Below are 25,690 nucleotides of genomic sequence, written 5' to 3'. Positions count from 1 at the left end.
TTGACCATTTTGTTACGAATTCGTGGTGGTTTGAATTAGTTATTTCACTTATTTGACTTTTCATATATGTACCCGTCACTTCTACTATGCTTCGTGTTTTACGTTGGTTTTGTTTCCCTGTTAGATATACGATGCTTGATTTGTGTTGAAATTTATTGTTTGTTATATATATATATATATATGTCATTACTCTTACCTCTTTATTTGGTAACTGCAATTGGAAATATGATAGAAACAGATAGTACTATTCATTTATGGTTGCGTTTGTGTTTAATGTCTCATTTATGCGCCGGTAACTATTATTTGCGCTGCAATATTCCTTTTGCCAAAAGATAGGCATGGCCAGTTATTGTGTACTTGGAGTATGGTTTTGAGAACCGGACAATGATTTGGATATATCTGTCAAACAATTGGTGACTCAATTGAACTTGCTTTGGTTTCTTTTGCGGAAAAAACTTTGATGAATCTTCTATTTTAAAAACTTCTTTTTGGCAAAATATATATTTTGATGAATCTTTTATTATATTTAGTTTAATTTCAATTGGAATTCTAAATTTTTCGACTTCTAGTTATTTCGATTTAATGAACAATTCGATTTTTAAAATGTTAGATCAGAATTTGGTGGTTCATTATTAATGTCTAGGTGCAATGGTGAAAGTATTTAGGAAATTAACATTTTTGTCATTTCTCTTTTATAATGTAACTTTGTTTAACCACACCTTTACTCATGAGGATGGATCTTCACTCCTTATAATTTTAAATAGTTTTTAACTAGGATTATTAACTTCTAGTCATAAATTATAAATTATTTTAGTATTTTCTAAACACCATTTTGATGATATATATATAGAGAGAGAAAGAAGAGGAAAAAATTTTATGAAAGAAAAAGAAAAAGGAAAACCTTTTTGAGAGCTTCCAAACATGGTCTCGGATTTATGTCCTTTGACAAGTTTCATCCACCATTCGTGGCCATAATTTCAAGTTTCAACAAGGGAATTGAAGTACATTGATTGTCTACATTAGTTTTTTGACTTCTACTATATACATATCCATCCGTCACTTTTTTCTACCCTACACTTTACGTTGTTTTTGTTTCTCTGTGATATACGATGCTTGGTTAGTTGGTTTGCATTGAATTTTGTTACTTATTTTTCATCACTTTGGCAATTACCTTTCATGGTTTTATTGACTGCAGCTTGACATATGTTAAGATTCTAAATTCATTCATATCCACGAAATCGTATGAAAAAAAATGATAAAAGAATAAATTTTCATGATATTGAGTAAAGCAACTCATTTCTTAATCTTTTAAATTCTAACCATAATATTTCACTTAAAAATTCAAAACACTCACAAGGATCTCCAAAGTTGTTTATACTTATAAGTTAAGTTTAAGCTAAGATTATTAACCTTTACAATTACAATTCATTTTAACTATTAAAAAAGAGTATATGTATAAAATAAAAACTCATATGTAATCAATTTTATGTGAAGTTGATAATAAAAAATTATTAAATAATAATTTAATCAAATTTATTAAATTATTTAATAATTTTTAATTATTAATTTTATATTAAATTAACTGCACCTGAATTTATCCGGTATAAACTTCCAAAGCATGAAGCATGGTCTGAAATATCGCTCCTTTTTGACAGATATTATCCTTTTCTTGATGTGTTTGACGAGTATGCCATCATTGATGGCCATAACTTCAAATTTCAACTATGGGAAATGTAAGTACATCGAATCTATCGGTAGGTACAGAAAGTGACAAATAGAACCGAACAGTAGGGCGAGTGAGGATGAGAGGATTTTGATACATAAAATAAAGGACGTAAAGCAACGCAACCCTTTCCCTTTGTAATTAAGAATAAGGTGGCGCCTTACGTGTCAAATCTTAAGGCCTCAACCCCAACCTCTGCTCTATCTCCTTCATCTCTTCTCCATTACTTCTATAATATTCCTTAATTTTACTATACTAAAAATCTGTCTCTATCTTTAATGTACACACCTATAATATAATCATCATCGTACCAACACTTATTCCTTCATAATTGTACAAAATAAAAAGAGAAAAGGACAAATAGGTTCTTAACCTTTTGTTTCATGGATATTTTTGTCTTTGATTATTAAAAAATACTTTTAAATTTCTGATTTTTACAAAATTTAGACAGATTAATCCCTAATGAAGACATTTAGACGGATCAGTTCCTAACAAAAGCATTTGGACGGAAAAACCTATTTGTCTTTTTCAACACTTATCCACTTATTCCTATAAAAATTCATCTAGTTTGAACAAATTAATTAGTTAAACAATTTAACTAACCAATAAAGCCAATAATAATAATAAGCTTCTAGAATGAGCTATAAGACTGTTGGTATTACTTACAGTATTTTTCAACTCGGGATATTAAAGATTAATTCGTTGCGAATATAAACTTCATGTAAAAAGTGAAATTCAAACTTTTGATACTTATTTAAAGTAATGAATGAACTGATTAACCAACCAAATTAGTTGGTTTATTATTTTTAATGATTAGCTCGTGGTACACACTAATTAAACAAAATTAAAAATGAAAAAGGGTGGGAAATTAAGGTAGAAAAGCAGTTATATTCATTTATTCGAATGAGATTCCATTCTCTCTCAGTTCCTTTTCTTCTCAGAACAAAACAGCAACAACACCTTCAAATCCAAAATCAAAACGCTCTCTCTTCTTCTCTGTAATTCTATATATCTAAATCTAAATAAACAAATATAATTAAGTGTTAAGTTATCGCTCTTAAATTAGTATATCTATTAACAAGTTGAAGGTTGATTCGATTTCCTTCACTCGGAACAACACGTCACCAATTTTGCTTTTTCATTCTTTATTCTTCGATGGCGATTTACCAGAGCGTGGGCGCCACCGCCACTGTTCAGGGAGATTCAGGTGCTAACAGCTCTACCGTGCGGCGGAGACGCGGCGGCGGCGCCACCTCTGCTACGCCGTTGGAGAAGGTGGAGCTGGACGCCTTCGAAGGTGAGAGTTCGAGTGAGGAGTTGGCGAAGGATTCAAGCTCCGACGATAACAATAACGGTAATGGAGTGGATGATGCATCAAAAGGCAACCGTCAGCAAAACGCCGCCGATTTTTCCGCCGTGAACTTCGATTACCGACCTTCGTTCCCAGCTCATCGCAGAATCAGGGACAGTCCACTCAGCTCCGGCAACATTTTCAAACAGGTTAACCGCTTTCTTCTCAGTCTCGCGATCCAATTTTTCAGTTGCCGTAATTTCTGGTTATGACTTGAATGAAGGTTGCATGCTAGTGCGTTGCTGAACCTATTCGTTTTACTAATTATTCAATCTAACAGCAGAGTCATGCGGGCCTCTTCAACCTCTGCATAGTGGTGCTTGTTGCGGTTAACAGCAGACTTATCATTGAGAATTTGATGAAGGTTACTAATTATTCACCTATTCACTTTTATTTTAATCTATTTATTTTGAGAAAGGAAATTGTTTTCCATTTTGTGGTTATTTTATTTTGTATATTTGTCTGTTTAAAGATGTGGAATTATTTTGTTTTGCAGTATGGTTGGTTGATTAAGACTGATTTTTGGTTTAGTTCAACATCTTTGAGCGATTGGCCTCTCTTCATGTGTTGGTAAGTGTGGTGAGCTCAAAGAGAACCACCAATTTGGTCAAAAAATGATTAAACTGCTGACAATTAGACCCCTATAGATATATTCTCTTGGGGTGTCTTGATAATTAATACGCTGATATAATGGTACCTAAAAAGATCAAAATTTTGACGAATTGGTCCTTCAAAAACATCAATTTGCCAACAAATCAATCCCTGTAACTTATTTTCTTAATAATAATAAATTCTATTAGCAATAACAAAATTCATGATATTGGTACCACGGACTGATAGAAATTTTCATTGTGACTAATTTGTTAGCGATTTAATCCTTCCGGGGTCAAATTAGTGGTCTCTCAATGAAATACCTTGAGTTTAAATTATTCACTTGGGCATCATTTCTTATAATGTAATTTGACAACAAGTGATTATGTTTGTCTTGCAGTCTTACTCTTTTACTATTCCCTGTTGCTTCCTTCATAGTAGAAAAGTTGGCACAGCATAAATATATTCCTGAACCAGTAAGTTATTCAGCCATTTGACATTTAGAGTTCTATAAGATTGATTGGAACATAGTTATGGAGCCACATGAAATCCTTCTGCCCAGTACAACTCATTAGAGTTTTGGGATGTGGTAAATTATTGCGTGGATAACTAATTTTGACATAATATTTCAGGTCGTTGTGATACTTCATATAATCATTACATCAACTTCACTTCTGTATCCGATTTTTGTAATTCTCAGGTCAGTGTTGTTCTTTCATGTCTTTTTCGAAGTTGACTACAGAACTTGTCTACTTTATTTTATTTTTTTTCTTTTGGGGGGCAGGCAGGATTTTTGATCGAAAAATGCTAAATATTATGAAAGATTTCGTAAAACGACACATGAAATTGAATAAGAGGCATGTTTGATTTGATTTGTGTTTTCTCTCGTTTCTTAAATATTGGACTTCCCCTCAAATGCCTGAAAACCGGTCTTTATTGATCTGCCAAATAAAATCCCTACGAATCAGGTCTGCGTTCTGTGGTCAAGCATGCCATGTGTCCAGTATGGATAAATTTAGTTATAGAATATGAGTTTAAGTTGGTAATGGGCTAGTAATTAATAACCTTGATTATTAACTTGCACATGGATTTTACATGCATTCTTCTATTGTTTATGGAAAGATTTAAAGCTCCTGCTTACAACTGGTTTCCATGATCCTGGAATTGAATTAATTTGCAATTTATTCTTTGCAGATCTGATTCTGCTTTCCTATCAGGCGTCACATTAATGCTATTTGCTTGTATCGTGTGGTTAAAGTTAGTGTCTTATGGACATACGAACTATGACTTGAGAGCACTTGCCAAATCAAATGAGAAGGTAGCTTTTTAGTTTCACATGTGAATTTGTAAATGCAGTATACTTAGGATTTTAAAATCTAGGAAATGCCGGATGTATGTGGTGAATATTTTTTAAGCAGGCAAATCCTGCTCGATAAATTGCAGCCTATGGATCACGAACAACTAAAATTTCATTATTTGCTGATGTGCAGTTTTCTCACTTCTTAATTCTAATAATGTCCATCCTTTTTCCTCTTGATTCTTTTCCTTATTTCTGTGTGGTGCTCTCTACTGATTTGTGAATGTGTGATACATCTATTTCACGGCAACTTATCATTTTCGCTGTATTATAGGTAGAAGGATTACCCAGTACGCTCAGTATGGACTATCCTTATGATGTAAGCATAAGGAGATTGGCATACTTCATGCTTGCTCCTACATTATGTTACCAGGTGACAGCACTTTCAAGTGATTTTCCCTATTCTTCTTTGAATTTTTGGCATATTATTTTCGATTTTCATGGCCTTTCCTGACGAACATTTGGGAGCATCAAACATTGTTTAGCAAAATATATGGCAAAAATCCTTTCTTTATCTATCTTCTGTTGTACTTTCCCTAAGTTCTTGAAGCTTACAATCAGCTTGTTCTGTTCCTAATTCTATTATTCATGCTTACCCCAAAATAATCTTTTGGTTGACATCAAAATTCCATACAAGTTGAGATAATTACTTGCTTACAAGTCAACCAGTCTTTGCTGGTCCCAACACAGTGCCTAAGTGATCTCGTATTAATTTAAAACCTCACAACAAGATTAAGTTTGTATTGCTTAAATAATCAACATTAAAATATGCATAAATTAAGTGTTATCTCCCTGTCCCTGGTTTCCCCTTTATAGCTTATGGATATTCCGGGTATTATCCAAGGTTGCAGAATTTCTCTTACTTTCTATGAGTAATTTTTTGAGTCTCATTTGTTTTTGCAGTTGTCTTGGTAAATGTATCTTTGGGTGGATTGCAAATGTTATTGTTATGGTGACTCTTATTTTGAGTAGAAATTTCTTGCATTGTCTTTTCTACAAAATGTTCTACACCGTTTTGATTCCTGTGGTATGAAATGTTATAGCCAAGCTATCCCCGCACGCCATCTATTCGAAAGGGTTGGGTCTTTCGTCAACTTGTCACGCTGATAATATTTACAGGATTAATGGGATTTATAATAGAACAGGTAAGAAATGCCTGTATTTTTTTCTTAATTCTTATTTTCCCGAATTCTTCAGGTTTTCTGACCGTGCTTTTATGATTTAACTCTGCAGTATATTAATCCGATCGTACAGAATTCACAGCATCCTTTGAAGGGAAACCTTTTATATGCGATTGAGAGAGTCTTGAAGCTTTCTGTTCCAAATTTATATGTGTGGCTCTGCATGTTCTACTGCTTTTTCCACCTTTGGTTTGTATTTAATCTCGGGCTCATCCATTGTTTATATTTGCTGGTGTGTTTACATGTAAACTGAAGGATTGTAGCTCTAGTTACCTGTGCTTAACATGGACTTCTGTACTGTGCAATTTGATGATGATAAAACACCCGTGATCTATCACAAACAATATTTGCAATTTTGCAATGTAGGTTAAATATACTTGCAGAGCTTCTGCGATTTGGTGATCGTGAATTTTACAAGGATTGGTGGAATGCAAAAACTGTTGATGAGGTAATTTCTTTGTCTCGGCACTCTCTTAGGTTGTTTATTTATAATTATTTGTTAAGTGAATTTTTCACATATTTTCCTTTTGTTTAATGTTGTCGTGATGCTGCTTCTGTCGTCGCATTCGTCAGTATTGGAGGTTGTGGAATATGGTATGTCTTTTCCGGACTTAATTTTGAAGACCAAGTTCTCTCTTTATTATTTTTTCTCTTCCTGGGAAATGATTTGCTGGTCTCGTGTAGTGATGAAATTCTTGTGAATATATATTTTATATAGTTATTCTACCAGGTGTAATCATGGTTTACCACTCTTTACATTAAAAAAAGGGTTTACAAATTATAATTCTCTGAAATTAACAAAAGGAAGAAATGGAAGCTGCAGGTTCCATATGTTTCTTGCTGATGTAGTTTCTCAGCTGTTACTGTGTAAATGGTTCTAAAACCATATATAGAACTTTGCAGGTTCATTTGTTATTTTCAAGTGTATTTCTAATCCATTACTCTACTATTCTTTGATATTGCAGCCTGTTCATAAATGGATGATCCGCCATCTATATTTTCCATGTATAAGACATGGTGTGCCCAAGGTAATCAAGCATCTCATCTGTGTTACTGTATCGACTTTGAACTTATGTATTCTAAGCACACTTTAGGAGTTGAAAATTTGTCTTGATGAGTTATGACATTGTCAGTCTATGTTAACCATCTCTGGCTGCCTTTAAAAGGATCATTTAGTGCTGTTGGAATTGAATGAACGTCATTAGTGTTATCCTATTGAATAAATAATAATGTAAATTTTTACTCATAATAATTATGTAAAATCATACTCATAATCACTGTTAAATATTGTTGATATATTATTTTTCTAACTTCTAATTCTAAATATATTTATATATGTACTTATGATTGTGATATTCACAGGGTGTTGCTCTTTTAATAGCCTTCCTCGTTTCTGCTTTGTTCCACGAGGTGTGTAGTTTAGTTCTCTTTTTCTTTATCCTCTTCCCTTCAATAAATCCTTCATTTGTTTCTGGTAGTAAAAGATGCATATGTAAATATGAGTAACATTCTCAATGTCGTCAACAAAGACAACTGAGATTTGCAATCTTTCCTCATGATTTTTCGTCCGAGTGCAGCTGTGCATTGCCGTTCCGTGTCATATATTCAAGCTTTGGGCTTTCATTGGAATTATGATGCAGGTAAAATTATATGGCTGTTACATGTTTTCCTAGGTTTTTTTTTCCGGCAAAACTAACAAAGTTTCCAAGAAAACCAAACTCACATGTAGAATACTGAGAAAATGTTTTGCTGAGTATTGAATCGGTATCATATTTTTGGCTCAATTGTCATGATAATGGATTTTTCCCCCAGGTTCCTTTGGTCCTGATCACTAATTATCTGCAAAATAAATTCAGAAGCTCAATGGTATGTGTGCTGTTTTGAGGTTATTGAAATAGCATTATGTATCTTCCTTTTATATTCAACTTATTGAAAATCTTTCTTAACATTAAAAACATTGTGATTTTCTTCATTGCAGGTTGGTAACATGATTTTTTGGTTCATATTCTGTATTCTTGGTCAACCTATGTGCGTACTACTATACTACCATGATTTGATGAGTAGGAAGGTCAAAACTGAATAAGCTTAAGCAAGCAATTACATCATTAACTCTACATGTGGGTGAGTAATTCACTTATTCGAGAGATATGCTGCTCAATATTGATTTCTGAGGAGGCTATATTCACCTACATATATCTATGTATTCAGTCTCAATACTCAAATCTTCTGTCAATTGTAACAAATATGCAAACAATTTTGAAAGCAATGCACAGGCAATGGTACTGCCAAGTAACACTGTAATAGGTTTCTGTTAATTAATGGAAGAAATGGAATAGCTGTAAATGGTTTGGTTCAATCGGCATCCCTCCATTTTTTAAGTATTATTCTGAGTAGTAAATGTTCTCAAATGAATCCTGCCTAATTCTCAGAAAGTGAAAACTCAAGTACAGTTGACTTCACGTGAAGTTGATACCTGAAAGCTGTTAGATGATTTGACTGATTTAACTAAATTTTCATCTATCAACTCTCAGATATCAACTTCACGTGAAGTCGACTTCACCTGAGTTTTCACATTCTCATAAACTAAATTGTTCTCTCTCTCTTTTTTTAAACAGAAACTTATTAGTCTTTTAACTAAATCTTTTCAGCTGCATGATTGTCTTATTACTCTAAATGTTTCTAAAATATTTTAATACATCAAACACAACTAGCACATCACATGATCCAACTCTAACTCCTAGTGTGCAATTTGATAATGCCGTGCTTCTCACGTGCTACATATTACGTGACGCATTTTCATTTGTTCCTCGTTCCACGCTCAATTAAACTTCTTTCTTTTATTTGGATTTTACAAATTACTAAGAATTTAGAAATAAAAATCTTTTATTAAAAACCCAATTTGTGTAAAATAATTATTTATTAATGATAAAATAATACACAATTAATTATAATTATTTGTGTAAAATTCACTGTTTATAAAAATTAAAATTAAAAAATTATAAATATTATTTTATTTGTCGTACTTAAATACCACCGACGCAGGAACAAAAACCATTGTAGTCAGCGCCACCTCGTAGACAGTCGTATATTACTTCGATTAAATTAAATAAAAAGAGAAAAATAAGATTAAAAAAGAGAGGAGAAGAAAAGAAAAATCGTTCGGTGAAAAACATGTCCTAAAGAAACCAAAGCATAGGTTGCTGTTCTCTACAGAAGAACAGAACCCACAACCCCATTTGCAAAAATATTGAATCTTTTCACAGAAAGCGAAGTGAGTGTGTTCCCAAAACAAAGCTTCTGTGCTCTCTCTTCTTCACACATGGAAGATTTCAGATCCAAGTCGTACGGTGACGGAAGGATGCAAATTGAACCATATACTGGACCCACCGGAAACGGAACCACCGCAACCTCCGGCGATGTCCACGGCATGCAAGATCTCCGGTGCTACAGCGCTTCCTATGCCTCATCGGTGCACCCAACGCAAATCCACGTGGCGAACGACCCAAAGTTCAAGAAGGGCAAGTCCACAAACGGGTCAACCTCAAAAAGCTGGAGTTTCAGTGATCCAGAGTTGCAGAGGAAGAAAAGGGTGGCAAGTTACAAGGTTTATGCTGTTGAAGGGAAGCTCAAAGGGTCTCTGAGGAAGAGCTTCAAGTGGCTCAAGGACAGGTGCAATAGAGTTGTCTATGGATGGTAGCTACCTTTTTTGGATGTTCTTTGAAATTCAGACCTTTAATTAAAGGCGGCTCTCCAATTTCGGTGGTGTCCTTTGAATCTCTTAACAAAGTGAGCAACTTTCAGCTCGGTACCTTTTATATATTTATAAATATATATATATAATTGATGAATAATTTATTTGTTTTTGTTTATTTACTCGTTATTACTTATTATTGTTAGTGTTTATTTCTCATGGGTGGAAAGTACATGCCCCTAAGGAATGTAATATGGGAGAGAAATTGTTATTCTGTTTTTCTATTTTGGTTTTCTGTAAAGAGTGTAACCATCTTGTTTTGCTTAAGAACATCACTACTATGTCTTCCTGTTCTAACTCAAGACTGACAGTTAGTGTTGATTCGTTGTTTATATTTGGAAAAATTTGGTGTATGCATGTTGAAATTCATTAATGATAATTGTTGTGCATGTGTATGATGTTGCTAAGTCCCATGAAAACTAAAAATAGATGTGATTCTGGAGGATTCCTTTAGTAGTCCTTCATCCAAAAATTAACGAAGAATTGACCGCATTTCAATGTAGTTTTGGTTCAAGTGCTAGAGTTGAGGTCCACAAAGATAATCGTTTTACTTTTCTGCATGGTAATGATGTAAATCCTGAAAAGGACAGTATAATGTTACTTTCAAGAGTAACATTTTCTGACTTAGTCTCCAAGTCTTCAATAAAGGAAAGGAAATTACAAAATATTGTGACTGTGGATATGCATATTGGCCACTGGATTTTGATTTGGCAGCAAAGTTATACAGGGCAATGGCTTGACAGAGAAATCCATGTTCTGATTCATGTCAGTGACATTTCTGCAGCAAATGATTTTGGCTTTCCCATTTTCGACCAACCTAAGAGGGACATACCTCAGTTTTCCCCACGAGCTTGTTCGCTTCAATATCAACATCGCAGGTTATTCAAAGTTAACCAAACATCTGATTGAACCTTTTGCAATCCGAAAGAGAATTAAGTACTCATTGTACAAATGAAGTTACAGATATTTGCAATATACATAACGTTTAAACGTTCAAGATGGACAGCAAATGCAGCATATCCACAGACAAAGGTTGCTTATTTGAATTATGGTTCTGCAACCCTCGAGAACTGTTGCCAGTTTCACTTCCATTCCTAGTATAGTAGGGTTAAATGGATGGGAATTATAGAGTAATTAAGAGGCCAATAAAGTCTAAGACACTGATCAACCACCCAGAGACAGAAGAGGATTAATGGGCGCGATTCAAATTTAAACATCTGCCAAATATCATAATTTATGAGTATGCCGAACAATCCCACATGCAATTAACAGAAAGCCACGCGTAGTTAGCAACTGATATATACGTTACGTTGATCAAGAGAACAAGAAGAAAATATTAGATGGGTACAATGGTGTTAAGCTTGATAGGAATTTCACAAGGTAGAACATTTTAAAATGCCAAGAGTAACAACCACAGAAAATTACACCATGGGATCTATGGGAATCTTCAAACCTAAAGTAAAATGGCTAATTACAATTTCGCTGGTATTTGATAGTTTTGACCGCTGTGGTCCACGTGACTGCAAACTTCAGGTAAACCAAAACAACTCACATCACAGGGAAAGAGGTTATAAAATTTAGTTGTTCCTGCCAGCAGCGAGGAGCCAATTTAACCAGTTTTACAGCAAACACAGTCCTTGCTAAAAGCTCATTATTTCAGCTTCGCGGCTTTTCATCGGTATGAGAAGATGAGCAAACAATACAAACCCACATACGCAACTTTTGCAGAAAAAGCTAATAATGAGCCCTCTCATCAGTCTCTAATTGCAAATTCTCCATGCCCCTGACTGCGCTGTCATAATTCCTGGTGTGAGAACCATGCCTACCGGATGCTGTTACTCTCTGGGGTTCAGAAGATCCAACTGGTGAACTTCTTTGCCCGCTTGTAATTCTATGTGCTGCTCCAGGGCTAGCTTCGGTATTTCGAGCACGAATATCTGACTCAGCACCAAATGCGTCACGGCTACCAGAAACAGCAACCCGCCTTGATGATCCACTTGACTGGCCCAAGATGTTGGCACTTGATAACTGCATTATCAAAGGTGATGAATTTATTGATCATGAAGGAGTAAAATAAGGGTTGGCAGCAAATTCCCTCATGAGAAATCAAGCTCAGGAAACAAAGAATCCGTAAAGCTATAATACTTTATTAGGAACCAGATGGAAATCAAGCTCGTATAGCTCAGCATAGGACCCTTGTTAACAGAACATCCAAACGTTACTACCCATATGAGAAACTTACAGAATTTAAAATGGGTCCCGACATTCTCCGCCTTGAAGAATCCACCGAAATCAAACCAGGAGGCCGTCCTTCTTCCCCACCTGTGAGAGACAAGCAACGGAATTAAGAAAATGAGGCAGATTAGGATGTCAGGTACATATCCCTAAAACTTGGGTGAGAAAGACAGACTCTACCTACTGTATAACCTACATCGTCGCATAGCAGTTGAAATAGAGTTGATTGTATTGATGCAGCCCAGTGCACAAGCATCTTGCGTTAAGCAGGATACAGGGAAGGGCAGCACCCAAAGCGACATATAGATTAAAAGATATGAAAGAAGTGTCACTCAAGATCTTCAAGAAAACTACCTGTCTGTCTATCGGGATTAGTAATAACAGCTGGTGGCATTCCAGAACTGGTTCCAGCACTAGGACCCTATATTAAAAATTTAAAACAGAGATATTGGATTTCAGATAACAAGATTCCCAAAAGAGCAAGGATTTTTCTTCTTTGGAAGTAGGTTGGAGAGATGTGTTAAGGGAATGCTCACAATGCCCCGTGCCGGAGGAGTGGCTAGTTGTGATTGCTGATACTTCAAGATGGTCCAGTCAAACACATAATCAAACTGGAAACCTGTCCAGCCAATTTCATAACGAAAGCAAATTGATAACACGGTCCTACAAAGGATGAAATGTAAACTATACAGGTATGGGGAAAAAATGGTAGAAAAGTGAGACAACAGGTATCCTGTTTGTTATGACAATAACAGCAAACCTTCACGAATAAAGAGGTCGCGAAATATCCTTTTGAGATAAGCATAATCTGGCTTATCATCAAACCTTAATGAGCGGCAGTAGTGGAAGTATGATGCAAATTCAGTTGGATAGCCACGACATAGTGCCTGGAATATCAACAAATTCAGTATATCTTACAAAGACAAATAAAATATGCATTAGAAGGGATCAATTGTAATATAGCTCACTTCAATTGAGGTAGAAACTTTTTTTTCACTGATTTTCTCGTACTTTTGTTTCTTTGTTCCAGCTTTAAGTCCCTGCCAAGGAAGACTACAAAAGAAAACAAATGAGACAATGTATTTAGTATGGACAAACATTGGGTATGGGAGAGACTCAAGAGACAACAGTAATTACCTTCCTCTCAGGAAGTACATCAAAACATAACCAAGAGACTCTAAATCATCTCTGCGACTTTGCTCTAACATCAATTACAAGAGAAATATAGGCAGCAAGTACCTGTTAGAGAACAAAATCTTTCCATTTTATAGTACAAATGTCATAATCAATATATATAACTCATACCAATGCCAAGGTGAGTATTCATGCTAGCATATCTTGCAGTTCCAGTCAAATTCTTATTTTCCCTGAAGTAATTAAAAAGTGAACGGATTATACATAATGGATATCCAAACAGTTGTGGGCAAAATGTATGCTAACTTACTACACCATAAAAGGGAAGACAAAATATCAAGAAATCTAAAAGCATCTCATGTACAACAGAACCTCCAACCTGTAAGGAATGTGTTGATGGGTTGAACTATCTCTGTATTTCTTAGCCAAACCAAAATCAATAGCATAAACCTACATACAGTCATAAACATATACATCAACATTGAACTAATAAATACCAACATGTATAAACGTACAATACATCAAAAGTAATCATGACAACAATATTAGATACCTGATTCGCACGCCTTCCTAGGCCCATCAGAAAATTATCCGGTTTAATATCCCGATGTAGAAATGATTTAGAATGGATGAACTCGACACGGTTGATCTGGATAACAAAATATGAATAAGTACTTTAAGGGGGAAAAAAACCTTGAATAATAATATATAATTGATATAAAATTTTACAAAGCAGAGCAGGGCCCACCATTTGATCAGCAAGCATAAGAACAGTCTTTAGTGACAGCTTTCTACTACAAAAGTTGAATAGATCTTCAAGACTAGGTCCAAGCAGATCCATCACTAGAACATTGTAATCTCCCTCCACCCCAAACCATCTAACATTTGGAATTCCAGCTGGCAAGACCAAATTCAATTAAGACTAAAGGGAACTTCTGTACTCCTTGCAGGACGTATGTAAAAAAAAAAAAAGTAAAAAACAGAAGAAAAAAACAAAAAGTATGAAGGCAGTAATTACTTCCTCCTTGTAGAATTCTGTATAATTTGGATTCGTAAAGCAACTGAGGATGCTTTGTCTTGACATTTTCCTGAATCAAAAGGGCATCAAACAACAGTAAGAACTAAGAAAGATCAACAATTAAGCTCTAGTGTGTGCAAAGATATCAACAATCCGGTTATTACTCCATCAAACAAATACAAAATGAGAAGAAGAGTTTATATTGAGATTCTTTTATCTAGTCAATAGAAGTAAACTTCCAGCTCAAAAAAAGTCTTAAGGAATTCAAAAGGCTATCCAAGCAAAGAGGGGTTTTAAAATGATCAAATATCTTTCAACTCCAAAACCCTCCCCCGAAAAGAGAGCAGGATAGCTCATTGAGGACATAATTCAGTGCAGAAACTAATTTTACATCAAATCACTGTGAACCAAATTCCCCCAAAACCCAGTTCGAACTTCTAGAATTCATTGAAAGAAAGAAGTACTCAATGGTGAACAGAACTTACAAGCTTAATTGCAACTTCTTCGTTAGTCTGAATATTAGTACCTGCAGCACAAACAAACTCATTAAAACACTCACAAACTATGAACATGCAAAGGCCCACAAAAAAAAAAAAAAAACAAAATAGAAAAGAAATTAACCTAAGTAGATCTCCCCAAAGGAGCCGCTACCGATCTTCCTACCCAGCCGAAACTTGTTACCAACACGAGGTTCCATTCACGAGAGAGAGAGAGAGAGAGAGAGAGAGAGGAGTATGGAACCCTAAGCTAAATAGTAGTAATTAAGAACCCTAATTCTGAAAAAGTAAAGTCGTCAAATGACATCCATAGTCAGAACCCGGAGCTACCAACTCGTCAATCTAGCAGAAGAGGGGAAAAAAAAAGGAATGATAGGGTATGGTACGGTGTGAGATCTAGGCTCACGGATATTTCGAATTGACGGTGAAATTGTAACAGAAACAGTGAGTTAAAGATAAGAAAAAGGATGGAGAGTGAAAAATTGTAGGGTTAGGTCAAAAGAAAAGTGAGAAACTAAGAAGAAGAAGAAGAAGAAGAAGAAGAGTGTGGTGTTTCTCTCTCTTGCATTATGTTATGGACCTTCAAGTTTGATTCAGTGCAACCAACACCATTCTTGCAACCGTCCCTTCTTTTCTTCCTCTTTTCATTTTCGAAGGACCGAATGCGTGTCCACGCGTGTTCCGTACGCACTGCTCACACACGGAACAAGCTTTTCGCGCTGGTGCCCACTGTCACGTGATCTCACGGAGCGTAATTCCCACGTGACGTTATTGCGGGTACGATGTAACTGTCGTTTTGGTCATCTTTATTTTATTTTCTTTTTTTCAAAATTCAAATTTTTAAATTAAATTAAAAATTTTGAAATTTTTTTTTTTACCAAAAATAAGAGATTCAAATCCGCAACCTTTTAATTGAGTATGGAGAGACTATATCATTTGAGCTATTACTCATTGACAATTTTAAAATTGTATTTGGCTAAGAGGTGGCAAATAATTTCAATATCAGGTGCCTGTCAAAATAATTAAAAATGAAAGGTCATATAATTTTGGCGAATGGTAAGAGTAGTAAATTAATTGTACTCTAGCTTCTATATATTGAGCATTTATACTCATCCACGTGTATTGTTGTGTTGATATTTTTGGTTTTGAACTATATATAGTGGCAGTGATGATTTTTTCTATGTTATTAATAGATTTTGTGAATGATATCCGCAGGAGAATAATTATGTCTTGGAGTATTGGGACAGGTACAAGCTCATTGGACGAAGGAATTTGAGTGTGTTTCAGGGGAAGTGCATATTGCCAAATTTGTACAAAAATTCGTTGTTATTTACTTTCGTACAAGTTAATTTCTTCTTTCATCATACTTATCGTTTATTTATTTACTTTATTTTATTGAAATTAACAGCTTAAGATGTCTATAAAAACGTAACACGAATTGTTTAAAAACTTTAAATGTCTTTATGAAGCACAAGAACAAATTTGGTCAACATAATGTAAAGAATGAACAAATTGGTTCTCTGTTTCTTTCTGGCTTCCCAAAAAACAATGAGAAAAAAAAAATGGGTGAAGCATCCAATGTGCCACGCTAAATCCAATCCTAAGAAATATTAATACAAATTCTTACATTAAAATGAAAAAAGAAATAAAGAATGAAAGAAGATTTGTGGTTAGTTCCTCTACTCTCATCCACCAAGATTTCTCAGTTTTATTGGGCCTTAACTTGCAGCTGGGATTGGGTTTCTTGGGCTTGGTAATCCCATATATGCAAGCCTAGGGGACATTCTAACTTTTGGGCTGGGCCTAGGTGATGGAATTGGGCCATAGTTAGTAACGCGTGAAGAAGTGGGCCTTGGAGACAAATGGACATGCTCCAACGCTCTTGATTGAAGGTGTCCAGGGTAGTCACGCACACACCCAATACGAGGCCCAGCCCCAGTTGACCACTTGCAAGACAACCTCTTTGAGAGGTTTAATATTTGGCCACCCTCCTTATTGGTTGGTACAATGTTGCTCTCATTCTTATTATTAATTGCAGTTGTAGCAGGTACTGATTGTGATTGGTTAGTGAATGAATTAGTCCCAATCAGTGATGGAGTATCATCATCTATTGCACATCTCTGCATAAACCCAAAACAACATAATCTAGTAAGTGACATGTCCAATTTTTTTTTACAGGTAGTGTTTGATAGAGAAATAGAGACGAAAAAATTGAGATTAATAGACATAGATTAAAAGACAGAAATTGAAATAAATCTCAGTATTCTGTTTAGTGTAAAATGGGAGACAGAAATTGAAACAAGAATAAAATTCTAATTTAATTTGCACAAAAGGTAAAATTGGAATTAATTAACTGAAATGAGGGTATTTTAAGTATAAAATGTTATTAAAGTTTCAGTCTTCATCTCTAAAAATTTTAGTCTCCTGTGTCTCCACTTTTTGGAAGTACTGAAATACTGAAATTTTAAAGACAGAGACAGAAATTTTAATACCAGTCTCTAAACTAACAAACATGATACTGAGTCTCGGTCTCTCAGTCTCTGTCTCAGTACCTCAAAACAAATGCTACCTTAAGTCGCAACAACCAATCATGAATCAATACATACCTTCACATTGGATAGGTCTACATTGTTGTCTTCAAGAAAGCTTATGAACTCTTTGAAGTTCTCTTCAGTAGGGTGGTAGTGACCACTATAAGGCCAAATTGCCTGTAATGTGTACAATATGTCAGAAATTTTCTTATTCTAACAGAACAGTTGTCTTCATGCGAAGATATTAGTTGAGAATCGTTAAATTCTTACTATTATCTAGATGTATGCAACTTTTCACCTTAATAAAATCATGTATGTATGTATGTACCTCAAGGACACCGCGACGAGCAACTAATCTGCCAGCTGCTGTGGTGGCACCACCAGAAAGAAAGCTTGAGTGCTGAAAGGTACCCTTTTGTTTTCTTCCAACATACAAAGACCTTGTGGTGCTCAAAACAAATATCCATTTTGACTTTTCATCAGTATCCACAACTCTCCCATCTTGTTTGTACACAAGCTTCCCATTCTCAACAATCACTTCATATTCTTCCCTTTCATTCTGCAACAATCAATCAACACCCAATGTTAGATCATACCATACACTTAAACTTCATATGCTCTAATAAGTATTGTTATGAATTTATTAAATTATTCTTCTACCTTAACCCATGACAAAAAAAATGAAAAAATAAGCGCGTAGAGCGCAATAAGATTGATCTTTAGAGGGCGCGTAGAGCGCGATAAGAGTGCAGATGGAACTGATAAAACAGAATGCAGATTAAATTGTTGAAACAGAATGTGTAATTGAATTTATGTATTCTGTTAGGCTGAATTTCTGGGCCATAAGACTTCTTTATTATTGTCATGGATTAAGGTGGAAGAATAGTTTAATAGAATTAATTAACAAACTCACAGGTCCAAGATACTTGATGCACTGGCGTTGCAGAGTGGTCCTTGGACATTTCTCAAGATTTATTTCCTTGCCATCTCCAATATCCAACCTGCATAATTGCATATCCATATACAAGCTTAGAATACACCACTCTTCTCTCCTAATGAATATGATGAATGGGGAATAAACAAGAGAGTTTACCAGTAGAAAAATGGCTGAGTGCTCTGGCTTTCAAACCAAATATCATAGTATATGTGTAGATTATGTCCATAGCGATGACGAGGGTCAATCTGTAACACAAGAAGTATACGTGTAAATTATTTAACGTTTCTCAACTATCAACTTCACATTAAAAAAATAAGTAACTTACAGCTTCAAGCCAATGTTGAAGTGCTAATTTTTGTGCCTTTTCATCCTTGGATAAACCTTTTCCAACCTTAGCAGCTCTTGTTCTAGCCCTTGCCCACCTTGACACAGCGGTTTCCGGCTTCTCCACATCAAAAAAGGAAACTGAACTTCTCTTGAGAGCAGCAAAATCCAAAGCCTTCCACCATAGCTCCTCAACAACAACTGCACAATCTGCAAGGTTTCTTCTAGTGCGGTAACTCTTATACACTTTTTGGAGTTTTGTTGCAGCAGCATCAAGTTCACTCACTGGCCTAGGTGAAGAGAAAACCACTTCCTGAGGCAGAGAAAGCAGAGGAACTTCTCTCTTAACAATGGAAGAAGAAGAATCATGATCCATTTTCTCCTCCTTATGTTGAACAAAGGAGTAGCTTCTTTCAAGAACCACATTCTGGGGTCTGTGTTCCCTCAAACGCCTTGAACGTGTGACATTATTAGAATCAGAATCATCAGCTTCTCTTTTGTTGAAGCTTGATGATGCTCTCAGAATCAAAGCTCCATCTTTGGAAGCAAAAGTGATGTTGAAAGGTACATCAATGAGTGAAGAGTATGTAACAACTTCTTCCCAAGCCGATTGGAGTAATGAAAGTGATAATCCCATATATAATTTAGCTGCAGAAAATTAAAAATCTTAGACTCCAAAATCCAAATCAAACAGATGAAATGAAATACAGAACAAATGCATTACCTTTCTTATGTTATGTTAATATTGTTGCTGAATATGATTGTGTGTATTGATATATATATATATATATATATAGAGGGTTGAATCAATGGAAATTAAAGGGGTGTTCAAAAACGTGTCAAGAAGTGAAAAGAGTTTGAATTCAACAGTGTGGAATTAAGGGGAATAATGAATGAAGCAAAAAGGGGTTTGGTGAATGGATTAATATATATGAAGTCCTTGAGAGAGGGTTGAGTTTCTTGTTGTGCACGGCGATGTATAGGAGCAACCTATGACTTTGTTTATAATGAATTCAAAGCTGTGTGCTTTGAATTACTTACTTTGCACTTTATTTTCTTCTTCTTCTTCTTTGAGGGTCAGAGTGAGCAAAGGAACATGCATAGTAAGTATATATATATATATATATATATAGATAGATAGATACATATATATAAGAACAAAAACAACAACCCTAGCTAGTTCATAGTTGCTGGCGGTCAAAGAAGGTAAGCTTTTGCGAGTTTCCATGAACAAACACGGATTGCTTTTTTTAATTCTAGTAAACTGTGATTTCGTGTTTTTTTTTTTTTTTCCTCTTAACACCCTATTCAAAGCATGCTTGGGCTTTTTTTATTTAAACAAAATAAATTAACAATCTCGCTAGGTTACCAACAACATTTCTGTCAATTTTTACCAACTCTTATTTATAATTGTATTTAATGAAAGTGTCTGTGGATATGTCTAACAAAAATATCTTTTTTATGACTATGTTTAATAGAAGTGTCTTTATAGATATATTTTTTGAATGTATCTCTTTATATATGTGTTTAAAATATAATAATTAATTATTGTTAGTAATAAATTGACAGATAATATGTTGGTACCCTATACTTTTTTATAAATTAATTATTTAATTAAATAATTTTTTAGAATTTTACCGTTTTAAACATTTAGATATAATTTCGCTCGCATAAAGAATAAAATTGCATATTACAAAAATTACGCAATTAGGTAGCATTTGAAGGAGAGATAAAGATTGAAAAACCGATATTGAAAGACAGAGACTAAAAGATAGAGACTTAAATAAGAATGAAAGTCTAATTTAATTTGCACAAAAAATAAAGTTGGAATTAATTAATTGAAATTGAGGTATTTTAGGTATAAAATTTTATTAAAATTTCAATTTTCATCTTAAAAAATTTTAGTTTTCTGTTTTTATTTTTTAGAGATACTAAACTTCTAAAATTTTAGAAATAAAGACTAAAATTTTAATATTAATTTTTAAACTAATAAATATGATATTGAATCTTAATTTTTTAATTTCTGTCTCAATATCTCAAAATAAATGTTATAAAAAGCGTATGATTAGGCTTTTTTTTTTTTTGCCAGCTTTCTTAAATTTAAAAAATTAACAACTTAAATTTTTAACATTTTTTATTAAAATGATAATAACCAGATATAGATGAGATGAGTAAGTTGTTAGCAGCTAGGAGTTTTAATTTGTAAATAATAGTCAACGAACTCGGTACCAAGTTGATGAGATCAATCACTGCCCGCGTTTGTGGTTGTTTGGAATAATAAATTCTCAAATTATTATTTATTTTCTTATTTTTAATATTGGTGTGGCTGTTACTTTGATCACATTCACTTATTCACATCACTGCTCAAATTTTATAATAAGTAATATATTCACATCACTGGTTTTGATCTACAATAGTACCATTCGTACTGATGCTTTTAATGGAAGTGTCATTATGTCAGATTATCAACTATATATATATATACGCATTGACATTAGAAATATCATTGAGTCAAGAACCGACAATTGTGTTACAACTTGAGGCTAAGAAAATAATAATTATTATTATTAGTTCATACAAAATTAAGTAAATAATTAATACTTATATTATACACTACTATACTATCAATTATCTAGTATATACTATTTTAAATTAGGAAAATTAATACCAGACAATTGAAAACCTTATAGAATTCTAGGATTTTTTATTATAAATAAAAAATTATTATTTAAAAAAAAATAAAAAATATTATTTATCAAGATACAAATTTTTTTTTTACATCACATGTAGATCGTCCAATGAATAAGCGAACTATGCTAGTTTGTGGTATGGAATTTAAGACTGCGTTTATTTCTAAGAATATGATAAGATAAGACACTGACAATAGGATAGGATAAGACATTGATGGACAGAGACACAAAATTTTATATTCTTGAATTCTGTTTGATGATAAACTAGAACAAATGATGAAAATTCAATTTATTCTCATTTTTTTCATTCAAAAAATTTAAGATGAAAAATATAACAATAAAAAATATAATTATGAAAAATTAATAAGAATAATGAAAGAAAAATAAAAAATAAGTTGTTTCTCTTGTTAGTATTTCTGTGTCCTTCTTGTTAGGATGGACACAAAATACACTAATTCAGTGTCTCTGAACACATTATTTCTATAAATGTCTCATCTGCCAAACATAATTTTATATCTCAATGTCCCTAATGCAGCCCAAATGTCAACACCATGGACATTGTGTTTAATCTTTTTAGTAAAATTTTATATATATAAAAAAATAAAAAAGAGATCAGAGAAGTTTTGTCAATGCTTAATTAGCTACGAAAGGTTGCGTGTGTGTGAGAAATTTTAAAGTTTGCGTTCATATATTAAAGCTTTTTTTCATAGACAAAACCTACATGAACCAATTGAGGTCTATTGCTAACAAAAAGTAAACGTAGGATTCAACTCCGAAACTTGGTAGAAATAATAATCACTTGTGAGTTTAAATTGGTAGGATTCTTCTTTATTCTCCCATTATCTATACTTGTTACACAAGAGAGACAGAGACTCAAGTCATGGTAGTTAAGAATGACCCCTTAACAACTTGCTTTTAGTAATGCTTCTTGGTTCTTACGTAGATTAATTCAGCCATTTCAGACGTGAGAATCAAATTATTGGTTGAAGACAGTGACGACTCATAATTCTTATGGATTTCTTAGATCAGTTTGGATAAATTCATAAATAATTTTTTTTTATTTTTAATTTATGAAAAATTACGATATTAATGTTTAGTATAATTTTTAAAATTAAATTGTAACTCTTGAAAAAACTATTAAAATCTCTATAGAGAAGTTAAAAGAAATGACTTCTCTTTAATATAAATTTTCGTATCATTCTTTTTTAACAATAAACACTTTTAAAATTAAAATACCAAAAATAAAATACTTATTTATAAGTTACTTCTAATATAAATATTTATTGTTTAAACTCTTTATCAAAAAGAGCTTAATTAAGTTATTTATTCAAACCATGTGTTTGTTTGGGCGCCATTAAATTGATAAAAACAAAAAAATCTTTTTTTAATGAATAAAAAAGTTTTTTTTTTATTTTGTAGTGTGTTTGACAAATTTCTAATAATAAAAGTAAAAACATTAAGAAAATTGAAAAAAAATATATCTTTTTTTGAAAAGCTACAATTTATATTTTTTTAAAAGATTTTTTTTTAAAGATGTTTTTTATATAATAAACGAATAAAAAAATACTTTTATCTTATTTTATCCAAATATAATTGATAAATAAAAATATTTTTTTATAAGAGATATCCAAACAAAAAATTATTTTTATTTTTATAAAAAATCTTTTTTGAGAATGAGTTCTAAACAAGTCCTATACCTTGTCGGTATGCTAGTGTTACTATGAATGATTATTAAATATTAACTACTAAAGTTAACTGAATAATTTAAAGGATATGCACTTATAAGATGTTTAATAATTTTTCTTTCTTTTCCCCTTTTGCCAAATATAATGGCTTAGTCCATTTAGCTAGTCTTGATATTCCATCATAGAGTTTATTTTAGGAGGGTGTAAAAAGTAAAAACATGGTTTATAAATAATAAAAGTTAGTTTTGAATATAGTGATGTAACTAGAAAATAATAATGCATATAGTGATGTCAAAATCATCAAGAAAGATAAAGGTACTACTACTGTGTTGTACGTTGTTTTAATGTGGATGGAAAAGCTTTAATAAAAGAAAACACGATTTAGCAAGGATCACGTTCTTTGGTGGGTCATGTTATGCAAAAATAAAATAAAATTTTATTTTACATGGACTAGTTTTTGGGATATTCTCAATGTGCTAAGTGCTAACATACACGTGAGTCAGGTCAATATGGTCAAATATCAATACCATTCTATTCTTTTCAATCTTCATCTTTTTTTTTTTTAAGCATGGAAAATTATTGTTGCACTTTTCTAAAGCCACGTACGTTTTGGGTATCTTCCTTGCTCCTTCTGTTTTATAAGAAGAAGGAAGGAGATCATCATGTGGCCATAGGGATTTTCTTAAACAAAATTTGTAGATATACATATTATTGTATATGTGATCGGTTAATACGTATTACATTAAGTAATTGGATCAAATATATTAAACTATTTGTTCAAAACTATTTTTACTCTTCTGACTTGATGAGTAGTTATTACCTTATCAAAATTTATTAAAAAAAAAAATTGGAGATACGATCTTTTTGTTTCGAGTTTTTAATGTTTCAAGTTTGTTATTATTAGTGAAAAATGTACATATAAAGACTCTCTTAATTAATATGGGTCGCAACTCGCAAGAGACACTAAGTTAAATATTATACTCGACTGCATGTATTTAAAATAGGGATTTGGATCATCTAAATTTTGAATTTTACTTTAGAGAGTAAAATTTAATCTTTCATACTTGAATGGTTTCTCTCTCATATTTTCTCTTGAAGGCGATAGCTCTTTCAATGGGAATTGGAACTTTTGAGTCAATTGCATGAGGTTTTGAGACTTGTGAGATTAGTACATAACAGAGAGGATAGAGTGGTGTGAAAATATGATAAGTTAGGTATTTTTACAACTAATTTATTTGTGCAGATGATTTAGGAGGAAATGCTCTTAGAGGAGGTAACTAGCTACAGCTTCACTAGGACTGTTTGGAAAGGGCTGGTTCCACAAAGGGTGGAGCTATTTGTCTGGTTTGTTCTGATAGGAAGAGTGAATACAAAGGACAGGCTGAGCCGGTTTGAAATCATCAGTCAGGATGATATTATTTGTATTTTTTGTAATAATGAGGTGGAACATGTACATCACTTGTTTATAGGTTGTGCATTTGCTTAGCAGGTGTGGAGTGCTTGGATTTCTGCCTTTGGCCGATAATGGTCTTATCCGAGATCGATGAAAGAGTATTTTCTAAGTTGAACAGAAGAACCGAGGAGGGTGGAGAAGCGTAATCAGCGGCTGAGGTGTTTCTGTGCGATCGTCTGGAACATATGGATGGAAAGGAATTGGAGGATTTTCCAGCACACAAGTAAAGATGTTGAAGAAATTATCAACATGACTTCGAACAGTGCCTACGAGTGGAACGGTGTGAATCCCTTTTGTTGTTGATGGCTATGTTGGAGATGACATGGGGACTGTATTTGTGTTGTTGTGGTTTTGTTAACATGTATTTTAGTTTGTGTGGTTTGTTTGCTCCACTATTATTGTCTTGAGCTGTTTGCTTTCAAAAAAATTTTTCTCTTGGTCTCATTCACTTATAAAATAAAATGGTGAGAGATCAAATTTTACTCTCTAAAGTGAAATTCAAAAATTTAAAAGATCCAAATCCTCAAAATAGTACATATATGTAAAAAAGTTGTGATGTTATGAATTCTTTTCCTTAATTATGTTGCTCTAGGACTATGAGCTATTTTTTAAGTTTACTTGATCTATGAAAATGAATTATTCTTATTTTCATGAGTTACTTGATGTTTTATTGTGATATATCTTATTTATGATCTTAGATCTATATATAATTAATACTGTAATGTTCTCTTTAATAATAGAATAATAGTTAAAATATAACAATGAAGTTTATAAACTTAAATTATTAGGTATTAAAATGAATGATAAAAAATTACTGAATTAATATTCTCTTTAATTAGAACGCGTCTAATTTTTTTTTGGAATTTAAAAAAAATACTTAATTATCAAAGCGATTCTTTGAAACATCTCATACTCTTATTGAATCCAATTTTTGGTATTGGACTTGTAGAAATAACCTAAAACACTATCTAAGTATCTTACATCCATTTCGAGGCATGCATTTTATGTAAATATTCACTAAGTTTCCAAGTGTTCAATAATCATTTAAAACTTAAAATGTTAATTTGTCTATAAATATTACATTTGAGAATTTTAATACATACTGTTCATCATATATAGGTGTATTGTTGATCAAACTCTTAAACATGTATGTAGGCATAATAAGATATAAAATAATATCTTCTTAATTAAAACAATTTTTGAATAAAGTCTGCGGTCATATATAATGTAAC

The 25,690-nt window shown here is 33.0% G+C and overlaps 4 protein-coding genes across 5 annotated transcripts; 2 read left to right on the top strand and 2 right to left on the bottom strand.

Moving 5' to 3' along the window:
• The first annotated feature begins 2,504 nt into the window (after positions 1-2,504).
• LOC112723654 (diacylglycerol O-acyltransferase 1A) lies at positions 2,505-8,559 on the top strand. 2 transcript variants are annotated; one of them, XM_025775095.3, is made up of 16 exons: positions 2,505-3,223; positions 3,358-3,438; positions 3,571-3,644; positions 4,066-4,141; positions 4,298-4,365; positions 4,860-4,983; positions 5,297-5,395; positions 6,066-6,167; positions 6,256-6,392; positions 6,570-6,651; positions 6,777-6,797; positions 7,169-7,231; positions 7,566-7,613; positions 7,781-7,843; positions 8,016-8,069; positions 8,182-8,559. In XM_025775095.3, exons 1-16 carry the CDS (start codon positions 2,879-2,881, stop codon positions 8,284-8,286), a joined length of 1,542 nt encoding a protein of 513 aa, XP_025630880.1. In that variant the 5' UTR covers positions 2,505-2,878; the 3' UTR covers positions 8,287-8,559. The 2 variants fall into 2 exon arrangements, with proteins under 2 accessions (XP_025630880.1, XP_025630878.1); XM_025775093.3 differs by having other exon boundaries at positions 2,625-3,223; positions 3,355-3,438.
• An 801-nt stretch (positions 8,560-9,360) lies between these two features.
• Positions 9,361-10,349, top strand: LOC112723653 (uncharacterized). The gene has a single exon (XM_025775092.3). The coding sequence runs from the start codon at positions 9,523-9,525 to the stop codon at positions 9,898-9,900; it is 378 nt and encodes a 125-aa protein (XP_025630877.1). The 5' UTR covers positions 9,361-9,522; the 3' UTR covers positions 9,901-10,349.
• Positions 10,350-11,219: 870 nt separating this feature from the next.
• LOC112723652 (casein kinase 1-like protein 12) lies at positions 11,220-15,576 on the bottom strand. Its single transcript, XM_025775091.3, has 14 exons — positions 14,963-15,576; positions 14,827-14,867; positions 14,342-14,411; positions 14,072-14,220; positions 13,877-13,972; positions 13,703-13,773; positions 13,495-13,556; positions 13,327-13,390; positions 13,158-13,242; positions 12,950-13,076; positions 12,726-12,808; positions 12,544-12,610; positions 12,197-12,276; positions 11,220-11,982 (listed from the first exon to the last, which is right to left on the bottom strand). The coding sequence occupies exons 1-14, from the start codon at positions 15,036-15,038 to the stop codon at positions 11,689-11,691; spliced, it is 1,365 nt and encodes a 454-aa protein (XP_025630876.1). The 5' UTR covers positions 15,039-15,576; the 3' UTR covers positions 11,220-11,688.
• A 700-nt stretch (positions 15,577-16,276) lies between these two features.
• On the bottom strand, positions 16,277-19,935 carry LOC112723650 (IQ domain-containing protein IQM1). Its single transcript, XM_025775090.3, has 7 exons — positions 19,355-19,935; positions 18,632-19,278; positions 18,463-18,551; positions 18,283-18,370; positions 17,698-17,928; positions 17,445-17,546; positions 16,277-16,958 (listed from the first exon to the last, which is right to left on the bottom strand). The coding sequence occupies exons 2-7, from the start codon at positions 19,265-19,267 to the stop codon at positions 16,557-16,559; spliced, it is 1,548 nt and encodes a 515-aa protein (XP_025630875.1). The 5' UTR covers positions 19,268-19,278; positions 19,355-19,935; the 3' UTR covers positions 16,277-16,556.
• Positions 19,936-25,690: the final 5,755 nt, after the last annotated feature.

Source organism: Arachis hypogaea, chromosome 11 (genome assembly GCF_003086295.3).
Source record: "Arachis hypogaea cultivar Tifrunner chromosome 11, arahy.Tifrunner.gnm2.J5K5, whole genome shotgun sequence".
NCBI lineage: Eukaryota > Viridiplantae > Streptophyta > Magnoliopsida > Fabales > Fabaceae > Arachis > Arachis hypogaea.
This window is presented reverse-complemented; position numbering and strand designations above follow the sequence as displayed.

Excerpts from the sequence above, each read along its gene's own strand:
- LOC112723654 (XM_025775093.3), top strand. The coding sequence starts at position 2,879 with ATGGCGATTTACCAGAGCGTGGGCGCCACCGCCACTGTTCAGGGAGAT. Across the intron at positions 5,396-6,065 it reads CTCCTACATTATGTTACCAG|CCAAGCTATCCCCGCACGCC; the intron begins GTGACAGCACTT and ends GAAATGTTATAG. Across the intron at positions 6,168-6,255 it reads TGGGATTTATAATAGAACAG|TATATTAATCCGATCGTACA; the intron begins GTAAGAAATGCC and ends TTAACTCTGCAG.
- LOC112723653 (XM_025775092.3), top strand. The coding sequence starts at position 9,523 with ATGGAAGATTTCAGATCCAAGTCGTACGGTGACGGAAGGATGCAAATT.
- LOC112723652 (XM_025775091.3), bottom strand. The coding sequence starts at position 15,038 with ATGGAACCTCGTGTTGGTAACAAGTTTCGGCTGGGTAGGAAGATCGGT. Across the intron at positions 13,973-14,071 it reads TTATGCTTGCTGATCAAATG|ATCAACCGTGTCGAGTTCAT; the intron begins GTGGGCCCTGCT and ends TTTGTTATCCAG. Across the intron at positions 13,077-13,157 it reads AAGTTTCTACCTCAATTGAA|GCACTATGTCGTGGCTATCC; the intron begins GTGAGCTATATT and ends TTGATATTCCAG.
- LOC112723650 (XM_025775090.3), bottom strand. The coding sequence starts at position 19,267 with ATGGGATTATCACTTTCATTACTCCAATCGGCTTGGGAAGAAGTTGTT. Across the intron at positions 17,547-17,697 it reads CTCGTCGCGGTGTCCTTGAG|GCAATTTGGCCTTATAGTGG; the intron begins GTACATACATAC and ends TACACATTACAG. Across the intron at positions 16,959-17,444 it reads TAGACCTATCCAATGTGAAG|AGATGTGCAATAGATGATGA; the intron begins GTATGTATTGAT and ends GGGTTTATGCAG.